This window comes from Eleutherodactylus coqui, chromosome 1 (genome assembly GCF_035609145.1).
Source record: "Eleutherodactylus coqui strain aEleCoq1 chromosome 1, aEleCoq1.hap1, whole genome shotgun sequence".
NCBI lineage: Eukaryota > Metazoa > Chordata > Amphibia > Anura > Eleutherodactylidae > Eleutherodactylus > Eleutherodactylus coqui.
The window spans coordinates 490,566,783-490,578,036 of NC_089837.1; the positions used below are offsets into that span (position 1 = coordinate 490,566,783).

At 51.5% G+C, this 11,254-nt stretch overlaps 1 protein-coding gene across 1 annotated transcript in view; it reads right to left on the reverse strand.

The window, feature by feature from the left end:
• CEP126 (centrosomal protein 126) overlaps positions 1–5,787 on the reverse strand; it is a 61,014-nt gene extending 55,227 nt beyond the window's left edge. Inside the window, exon 1 of the mRNA XM_066586526.1 lies at positions 5,594–5,787. Coding sequence (XP_066442623.1) covers positions 5,594–5,622 — 29 coding nt within the window. The 5' untranslated portion in view covers positions 5,623–5,787. The remainder of the gene's footprint in view (positions 1–5,593) is intronic.
• Between the last annotated feature and the right edge of the window lie 5,467 nt (positions 5,788–11,254).

Genomic DNA, 11,254 nt, shown 5'->3' on the forward strand with positions numbered 1-11,254 from the left:
TGCTCTACTGGCTAACACCGTACCAAACTTTTTTCATTATACAAAATGTGGAAGAAATGCAAATCTTTCCATTATACGTTCTCGATGTACGTTTCCCTCCTCGTTTTGGCTCACAAAATACTGATGAAAAATACCCCCCCCCCCATCCCCTCCCGTGAAGGAGCACTAAAGATTTATGCTCATTTGTTGGCTGACAAACCCTCACCCACCCCCCCATCGCTATTGAAATTAAAGGGAACCTGTCAAAAGTTCGGTTTTTGTGTCAATAATCTGTATTTAAATTTTCAAGGTTTTAGAAATAAGGCCCCTTCACATGAGCGTAGGGGAATTTCCGTGCGCCTAAGCGTTGCATAATTGTAGAGTGCGAGATGCTTTTTCCAGATGTGTTCTTTTTCCTGTGCAATTCCGCAGTGTTTCACGCATCTCCTAGTGCATTGCAGATGCATTTGCGCCCCCCCCCCCATTGACTTCTATGGGGATTTCTGCCGGGCAAGAGAAATACACGCAAGTGAACAAAGCCGCTGAAATCACTGGATTCTATTCTCTACATATTGCGTCCGTGTGGATGGGGCTAAAGTCCTTTTTTCAGATGGTCGCCAATTCTACTAACTGAGCCCTTATTTACGCATTACAGGCATTCCACAAAACATGGGAATTTGCGTCTGAACTGCCATTAAAAGTGAACTATCCGGTCAGCCGTTCTGAGCAGGTTAGACCACATACCGTCCGGCTCTTTCCAGATCAGATCCTGTGATGTCGCCTGCAGCCGCACAGCCTGAAAAATAGGTTTTTAAATCTTCCGCACTGCATGCAATCTGATTGGGCAGCCGGGTGGGCCCGCACCGTCTCTGCTGCCCGCATGCTGCACAATACCCCGGACCCTCTAGCACTGACTGGAATGGCACAAGCGCAGATAACGTGGCCTTATTGTGGGCAGATCTGAATCACACTTGCAGCGACCGAGACACAAGGCCCACGTTGAGGAGCTGGCGGGGGTAGAGATGGCACTTGGCACAGTGGCTCTACCACCAGACTCCCTCCTGGAGGGGCGCATGCCATCTCAGCCAAGGCACCGCTAGGCCTCTTCCAGGCATCGCTGGGACAGCTGTTACCAGTATATGTGTAATGGACTGAAGAAGCTGGAATGGAACCTGGAGGCTTGAAAAAGGCCTCTGTGTTGGCTATCTATGGTGGTCTACGACTGGAATCTACCAATGATCAAAAGTGATGACCTTTACGTCCCATAGCGGGATGCGTAGAAAAAGTGGAAACAAAGTGTAAAAAAGAATAGTAAAAAAAAAACGAGTAACAAACCCCATTGACTACAAGCTTTTTTTTTTCCTCTTCTCTCTCTCTGGCTGGATTCAGACGACCATATATCAGCTCCGTTTTCACGCCCAGGTAATATACGGTGTCCTCATCTGTGGGGTGGGGTGGGGGATGGAAGAGCCAGGAGCAGGAACTGAGCTCCCTCCCCCTCTGCACTATTTGCAATGAAAGGAGGTGGGACGGGCGCGGGGCTAAGTTCCGCGAATTAGCCCCGCCTCTCCCCTTTGCAAATAGTGCAGAGGAGCGGAGAGAAGGCAGAGAGGGGGCGGGAGCTCAGAGCACTGCTCCTGGCTCTTCCAGGCTCCCCCCCTGCAGAGCGAGACGACGTATATCGGCTGGGCGTGAAAACCCAGCCGATATACGTTCATCTGAATCCAGCCTCTCTCCCCCCCCTGCCAGCAAGCCAAAAAATTTACCATTAACACACGCTGCGGCGAGGAGGGGCCAAAACAGGCACGTCACAGCGGGGAGGAGCCAAAAACTGGGGCGGGGTCGACCCCGGCGTGATGCTCTTTCGAGTAGCGAGCACCATCGAATACGCTAATACTCGAACGAGCATCAAGGTCGGCAGAGTACGTTCGCTCAACTCTAGTTAGGTTCCCAAAAATGGGAGCAATGAAGAGTAGAGCTCATCCTGCAAAAAACAAGCCATTAGGGCTTCTTCAGATGAGAACATGCGCAAATACGCTCACCACTATGGAGTCCAAAAGTCCAAAGTTTACGTTTAAACTTTGCACTATCGCGGGTGGAAGAAAAACCTGGGGAAAAAAAAAAGGGCTGGAGCTACTTTTTCTTGCCCATATAAAAACTACCTGCGAGAAAGAGAAGAGAAGACCCTGCATAGGAATATCGTACGAGAAACACGGCCGTGAACGCGGTCATCAGCTTCAGGCCTCATAGAGCTTCAGAAACTTGAAAATAAAAATACCATGGCTCTTGGAATTCGGCAACACAAAAAAAAAGAATAGCAAAACATTAAAAAAAAAACTGTAGAAAATTGATATCTTGGGAATCGCGCTGACCCGGAGAAGAACGTTATCACATCATTTATTCTGAATGCTATAGAAATGACATTTCCCAACCCCCACCCAAAAATTAATAAAAGTTACACAATACATTATTTGCACCCAAAATTATGCAATTAAAAAAATACAACTTGTCTCGCAAAAAACAAGCCCTCATACGGCCGTCAACGGAGAATGATCAGATACTGACATATCGGTAGCTCATTAGGCCACAGAATGGGTCTGTCACTGAGGGGTTAAGGCCGTCTGGGCATCTGTAAATCGGTTATCCCTGACAGTGGGGTCCATAGATTAGGGTGGTCCTACACCTTGGCTGATCCCGCCACAATGTGTTCGGTGGTCTCCCCCGATGAGATAAGGATTGGGCAGTTGGATTGTCACTGACTGATCCTATTCTTGTGGAGATAAGCGGCTGCCATATTTTGTCTACTTTCAGAATATATGGATACTTGAGCATGACGATATATTGAGGTGTCAGGCCAGGGGCATAACTATAGAGGATGCAGGGGATGCGGTTGCACCCGGACCCAGGAGCCTTAGGGGGCCCATAAGGCCTCTCTTCTCCATATAGGGAGCCCAGTACTATGAATAAAGCATTATAGTTGGGGGCCCTGTTACAAGTTTTGCATCGGGGCCCAGAAGCTTCAAGTTACACCTCTATAGTCAGGCTAATAGCTATCTAACCTGTAGACCTCCACAGAGCAGCTCCCAACACTACGGACGGCCCCCTAGTTCTAGTGATCGCTGGGGTCGGACCCCTCTAGTGCCTGAAGTCCTATCTATAACCTGCCATAATGGGGGCTTCTTTAAAAGGGTTGTACAAAGACTGACTTGTATCACCTATCCACAGGATGAGCGGTAAAGGTCTGATCGGTGGGAGTCACACTGCTGAAACCCCCACCGATCCCTACAACGAGGGTCCTACATCCCCCTCTCTTCCTTACTGTGAGGTGGCGGTCGCGCATGTGCAGTGCAGCGCCATTCATCTTCAGCGAGATTACCGGAGATGGGATAGCGGAGCGCTCGTACTTGGCTATTTCCGTCAGCCCCATTGAAATGAATGGAGCAGCGCTGTCTATGTGCGATGTGGCTCTGCCCAATCTCCATGTGGGTGGGTGCACTGATGAGAAGGGGATACGGGCCCCCTGTTCTGAGGATCACTGGGGGGCCAGCGATGATCCTGTGGCTGGGTGATTAATATAGAGTCTCGATACAACCCTCTAATCACCGGATCCTGCAGCGTTACACAATCCACTAATAGACTTTGTATTTCCGCCCCGTCTGCTACATTGTATCCAGGCAATCCTTAGTAGGCACAACAGTCCGGACTGCAAGCCGATACGCTGATCCTGCACTGATACATTGTAACAAACGACCCGATACGCTGATCCCGCACTGATACATTGTAACAAACGACCCGATACGCTGATCCTGCACTGATACATTGTAACAAACGACCCGATACGCTGATCCCGCACTGATACATTGTAACAAACGACCCGATACGCTGATCCTGCACTGATACATTGTAACAAACGACCCGATACGCTGATCCTGCACTGATACATTGTAACAAACGACCCGATACGCCGATCCTGCACTGATACATTGTAACAAACGACCCGATACGCTGATCCTGCACTGATACATTGTAACAAACGACCCGATACGCTGATCCTGCACAGATACATTGTAACAAACTACCCAATACGCTGATCCTGCACTGATACATTGTAACAAACGACCCGAAACGCTGATCCTGCACAGATACATTGTAACAAACGACCCGATACGCTGATCCTGCACTGATACATTGTAACAAACGACCCGATACGCTGATCCTGCAGATACATTGTAACAAACGACCCGATACGCTGATCCTGCAGATACATTGTAACAAACGACCCGATACGCTGATCCTGCACTGATACATTGTAACAAACGACCCGATACGCTGATCTTGCACTGATACATTGTAACAAACTACCCAATACGCTGATCCTGCACTGATACATTGTAACAAACGACCCGAAACGCTGATCCTGCACTGATACATTGTAACAAACGACCCGATACGCTGATCCTGCACTGATACATTGTAACAAACGACCCGATACGCTGATCCTGCACAGATACATTGTAACAAACGACCCGATACGCTGATCCTGCACTGATACATTGTAACAAACGACCCGGATGACTCGTGCTGCTACTGATGAGAGGGGTTTTCTAGGACTGAAGCACTGAGGCGGGTGGTCAGCGAGGGTCCGCTGCCAGGACACGAATGACATTGGGCTGCTATACAACATACGGCGCTCACTTCAATCTGCTGGCAGACCCTCGCCAATCATCTAGGAAGGGTCATTAAAGGGGTTTACAGAATTCCAAGTTAGCCCCTATACACAGGATAGGGCTATAAGCAGAGAATAGATCCCATTGATTTCAATAGCCTCATTCGCATGCACGGATTTTTCCGCAGCATGCTGTATATTTCTGCACATTAGGGATGTGCGCAAAATACAGTAGACGATGTGTGGAAGGCGGCGTAATTGCGCAGGTACGAGAACACATCTGGAGCTCATTAGACTAATTCACCATTTCAATCCGTGCATTTTTTCCCCCTACAGACTAATGAACATATCGCACAGGTGGGAAAATACAGCAAAATACGCCGATTCGCACGCAAAAAAAAAAATATTCATTTTGCTAAGATGTTACGCTCAGGCACACACAAATACGCTCCGTCACGCCGGCCTAAAATTGCGCCTTTTACTGACAGCAAGCAGAGATACGGAAAATGGCGAGGAACGGAAACACAAAATATATCAGAAAGTTGCGTAACTTTTCATTACAGTATTATTAACATAGCGGTCCCAAACGGACGCCATTGAGGGGTCCCAGCGCCTGCAGCGCTCTCACGAACGGGGGGCCACCATGAATTACACCTTCACCCATTCATCAGATCACCATGGCGCTAGAATTTCCGTTATTACTATCATCGCTGGAAGCTGCGAGCGGTCACGCGTTTTTTCGTGCAGCAACCACCCGCATTTGGCGTCCGGTCTTGTTGCGAAAACCTTTTACGCTTTATTTATACAAAACCGGCCAATTTTAGCCAAAGAGCGTAGAAAGCAGAAATTGTTGATGGTTGATACAGAGATCCATCAGCTGTGACGTCAGCATCGTACAGTTATATCAGGCGCATTATAGCAGACAGCGGAGGACAACGGAAAGGATACGAGGAGGGTCTGCCCCGCGGGTTCAGCATTGTCCCTTCTGGGAGGGCGGCTCATCGGTCAGTGAGGATGGGGGGACAGCGGCCAGCCATGGATCCCGGCGTCCGTCCAGTCAGCGCCGCGCACTACTGACTGTGCCCGCAGTGCTTGACGTGTGTCTTGGCTTCCCGGTCACCATGGAGACGGACCTCTTCTAAGGGCGGCGAGCAGGAGGTTACTGCGCATGGAGAGGGGCGGGGATTGGAGAATTCTAGTGCGCATGCTCCAGAGATGTTCTGAGCAGTAGCATTAGATAGCGCGCGGTAATTGGGCGACCTTTTTTTGCGCATGCTCCGTCAGCGCTCGGGAGGGGGGGGGGGGGGGGGCTGAATCTGTACAAAATGATAATATGCACAGGGAGTATAGGCGCGTAATGCGCATGTCCGGGGGGAGTCAGCTAGTCACAGATCACGTGGGAGGATTGCGTACTATGGTCCTCTCATCCTCAAGAGCTAGGAGACTGTATGTTGCCCATAGCAACCAATCACAGCACAGCTTTCATTTTACCTAGGCAGTATAGGAAATGAAAGTTGCACAGTGACTGGTTGCTATGGGCAACAGTTTTCTCTTTAGACACTTCTGAAATCTCTCCCCGGTGTATTTGCATGGCCGATATAAGTTTTGTACATCACGAGACCCACAAAAATTGACGCCATTGTTTGCAAGGGTCTAATAACGGGTGACTTTTCTCTCGCAGCCATGCTATTATTGTGTAAGTCTCACACGAGAATAGTACATGCAGATCTCTGGTATTCCGCAGGGAACACGGACGCGGTGTTCTGTGCGACGGGAGTGTCGCCCAAGAATATCGGACTCGACTCGCAATCGGCCATTTAAATACGGCCTAAATATGATTCCGCCTCTTTGCTGCATTAGTCGGTGCTAAAGGGGGCACAAAAAGCTCCGTCGTATGCTGTGTCACGGCGACACTACACAGCGCACATGGATAGACATGTACGATGGCAGGCCGGCCTGAGGGTAGCGTCACATCTGTGCTTGGGGTTACGCTTTCTTCAGGTATCATTGTATCTTGACGCCACCGGAAGCTAGGGGTTTGACCAGAGGAACACCCCCTTCACGCTCCCAGCTCCCGATGGGGTCAAGAAGCAAAGGTCCTGGAAGGAGGTAGGAGACAGGGACACCGGTAACAGCGCGGGGGAGCCGAAGCGGGACACAACAGTGCTGCAGGGTGAGCGGGAGCAGGGGACAGCGGCGGGGACACCACTCACAGCGCTCCCGCCTGCTTCGGCTGCAGGGAGAGCAGACAGTGGGGGGGAGGTGACTGTCAGCGGTCCAGCAGGGAAAAAGCACCGTGCGGCAATTTGTGGCAGGGATGGAGGGTTAGGGTGAGGGGTAAGTGTAACAGTTAGCCTTATATTATAAAAGTAAGGCTAACTGTTACACTTACCCTTAGACTAACCCTCCATCCTTGTCAGAAATCATGGCACACTGCTCTCTGCCTCCAGACCTGTGCTGGGTGTGCAGCCAAGCGCCTCAGGAAGGAACGGAGGTGAAGGGCTCCCTGGATTGCAGCTGCAGCATGAGCTTACTGGGCTGCCAGGACCTGCAGCCCAGCAAGCTCCGCAGCCAATCAGGTACAGGGGGCGTCACCCCTCCTGTCAATCTTGACTCCACCAGTTCTTCCTGGTGGCATCAAGATACAAAAATACCCTTTTTTCCTCTGGGGAGCAGAAAAGGGGAATCCCTGCAGTCAAACAGCTCAGTCTCAGGACGGAAGTGAACAGCGATAAACGGACCCCATGGATATCAGGTGCTCTGTCGCGAGCAAATTCCCATGTATCCATCACTTTGTCTTCGGCGCCATTTTATAGTCACATGACCATTCAGAGCGTTATAACAGGAGAAAGGAAACGAAATGCGGGTCGGGGTGTGTTCTGCCTCCATTGGTGGGTACTTTTCCAGCAGATGGTTTTGACTTTGTTTGTATTTAGTTTATTATTATTTATAAATACCTTATTTTTCTATTTTCACCAAATGCACGTGAACAAGTAGTCAGAGTCTCTGCCACCTGCATATCTCTTTTGTATACTAAGACCTGTCCGCACGGACGATCCGCGACAAAACGCAGGCATTGAAAAGCATGTACTTTCTCTTTTTCCCTCACACTTGCGGATATGAATTGCGTATTTTGGACGCGCAGTAAAAATCACAGCGTACCCTATTTTGGCGCCAGACTCCGTGTGGACAGCCTCCATTGAAGGTGAAAGCCGCATCTGAGGATCACTGCTTCCCAGAAGTGATGGGGAGTGTTCTTGCCAGAAAGGCCTCGCATCGGTGTGAAACTGCACGCTGACGAGCGCGATATCTGGTTGAGTTTCTCGGCCCAAGATCACGCTCACCGATGTGTAGTTAGCCTAGGGTTGCCACCTTTGTCACGAAAAAATACCGCCATTGGTTAAAAAAAAGGGCCTGTCTTGGGTGTGGGGGGTTTGTCTTGGGGCATGGCTTATCACAGCATTTTTTTCTTCTTTATCTCCTGGATCCCGACCAGCGGCTATGTGCATGCACGGGATCTGGGCCAGCGTGTTCTCACGAGTAGCTGACGTTTAGTGTGAATCACACTACTAACGAGAACACGCTGCAGTCTGTAGACGCTTGCATCGCATACAATCTACACGCAGGCGCATGTGACATCCCCCAGAGCGGCCACTGCATTAGTAGTGACATCCCCCAGAGTGGCCGCAGCGGTAATAGTGACATCCCCCAGAGCAGCCCCAGCGTTAATAGTGACATCCCCCAGAGCAGCCCCAGTGGTAAAAGTGACACCCCACAGAGCGGCCCCAGTGGTTATAGTGACATCCCCCAGAGTGGCCCCAGTGGTTATAGTGACATCCCTCAGAGTGGCCCCAGTGGTTATAGTGACATCCCCCAGAGCGGCCCCAGCGTTAATAGTGACATCCCCTAGAGCAGCCCCAGCGTTAATAGTGACATCCCACACAGCGGCCCCAGTGGTAATAGTGACATCCCACAGAGTGGCCCCAGCGTTAATAGTGACATCCCACAGAGCGGCCCCAGCGTTAATAGTGACATCCCCCAGAGTGGCCCCAGTTTTAATAGTGACATCCCCCAGAGCGGCCCCAGCGTTAATAGTGACATCCCCCAGAGCGGCCCCAGTGGTAAAAGTGACACCCCACAGAGCTGCCCCAGCGTTAATAGTGACATCCCCCAAAGCAGCCCCAGCGTTAATAGTGACATCCCACAGAGCAGCCCCAGTGGTAAAACTGACACCCCACAGAGCGGCCCCAGTGGTAATAGTGACATCCCCAGAGCGGCCCCAGTGGTTATAGTGACATCCCCCAGAGCGGCCCTAGCGTTAATAGTGACATCCCCTAGAGCGGCCCCAGCGTTAATAGTGACATCCCACAGAGCGGCCCCAGTGGTAATAGTGACATCCCCCAGAGTGGCCCCAGCGTTAATAGTGACATCCCACAGAGCGGCCCCAGTGGTAAAAGTGACACCCCACAGAGCGGCCCCAGTGGTAATAGTGACATCCCCCAGAGCGGCCCCAGTGGTTATAGTGACATCCCCCAGAGCGGCCCCAGCGTTAATAGTGACATCCCCTAGAGCGGCCCCAGCGTTAATAGTGACATCCCACAGAGCGGCCCCAGTGGTAATGGTGACATCCCACAGAGCGGCCCAGTGGTAATAGTGACATCCCCCAGATCGGCCCCAGCGTTAATAGTGATATCCACCAGAGCAGCCCCAGCGTTAATAGTGACATCCCACAGAGCAGCCCCAGTGGTTATAGTGACATCCTACAGAGTGGCCCCAGTGTTAATAGTGACATCCCACAGAGCGGCCCCAGTGGTTATAGTGACATCCTACAGAGCGGCCCCAGTGTTAATAATGACATCCCCCAGTGCGGCCCCAGTGTTAATAGTGACATCCCACAGAGCATCCCCAGTGGTTATAGTGGCACCCTACAGAGCGGCCCTAGTGGTAACAGTGACACTCCACAGAGCGGCTCCAGTGGTAACAGTGACACTCCACAGAGCAGCCCTAGTGGTAATAGTGACATCCCCCCGAGTAGCCCCAGCTTTAATAGTGACATCCCACAGAGCGTCCCCAGTGGTAATAGTGACATCCCAAAGATTGGCCTCAGCTTTAATAGTGATATTCCCCTAGAGCGGCCCCAGTGTTTATAGTGACATCCTACAGAGTGGCCCCAGTGGTTATAGTGACACTCCAGAGAGCGGCCCAAGTGGTTATAGTGACACCCCACAGAGCGGCCCCAGTGGTAATAGTGACATCCCCCAGAGCGGCCCCAGTGGTTATAGTGACATCCCCCAGAGCGGCCCCAGCATTAATAGTGACATCCCCTAGAGCGGCCCCAGCGTTAATAGTGACATCCCTCAGAGCGGCCCCAGTGGTAATAGTGACATCCCCCAGAGTGGCCCCAGCGTTAATAGTGACATCCCCCAAAGCAGCCCCAGTGTTAATAGTGACATCCCACAGAGCGGCCCCAGTGGTAAAAGTGACACCCCACAGAGCGGCCCCAGTGGTAATAGTGACATCCCCCAGAGCGGCCCCAGTGGTTATAGTGACATCCCCCAGAGCGGCCCCAGCGTTAATAGTGACATCCCCTAGAGCAGCCCCAGCGTTAATAGTGACATCCCACAGAGCGGCCCCAGCGTTAATAGTGATATCCACCAGAGCAGCCCCAGTGTTAATAGTGACATCCCCCAGAGCGGCCCCAGTGGTAACAGTGACACTCCACAGAGCAGCCCTTGTGGTAATAGTGACATCCCAAAGATTGGCCTCAGCGTTAATAGTGACATTCCCCTAGAGTAGCCCCAGCTTTAATAGCGACATCCCACAGAGCATCCCCAGTGGTTATAGTGACAACCTGCAGAGCGGCCCCAGTAGTAATAGTGACATCCGCAAGATTGGCCTCAGCGTTAATAGTGACATTCCCCTAGAGTATCCCCAGCTTTAATAGCGACATCCCACAGAGCGGCCCCAGTGGTTATAGTGACATTCCACAGAGCGGCCCCAGTGGTTATAGTGACAACCTGCAGAGCGGCCCCAGTAGTAGTAGTGACATCCGCAAGATTGGCCTCAGCGTTAATAGTGACATCCCCCAGAGTGGCCCCAGTGGTTATAGTGACATCCCCCAGAGCGGCCCCAGCGTTAATAGCGACATCCCCCAGAGCGGCCCCAGCGTTAATAGTGACATCCCCCAGAGCGGCCCCAGCGTTAATAGTGACATCCCCCAGAGCGGCCCCAGCGTTAATAGCGACATCCCCCAGAGCGGCCCAGCGTTAATAGTGACATCCGCCAGAGTGGCCCCAGTGGTTATAGTGACACTCCACAGAGCGGCCCCAGCGTTAATAGTGACATCCCCCAGAGTGGCCCCAGTGGTTATAGTGACATCCCCCAGAGTGGCCCCAGTGGTTATAGTGACATCCCCCAGAGCAGCCCCAGCGTTAATAGTGACATCCCCTAGAGAGGCCCAGTGTTAATAGTGACATCCTACAGAGTGGCCCCAGTGGTTATAGTGACATCCTACAGAGTGGCCCCAGTGGTTATAGTGACACTCCGCAAGGCGGCACCAGTGGTAATAGTGACATCCTCACAGAGTGGCCCCAGTGGTAATAGTGATAT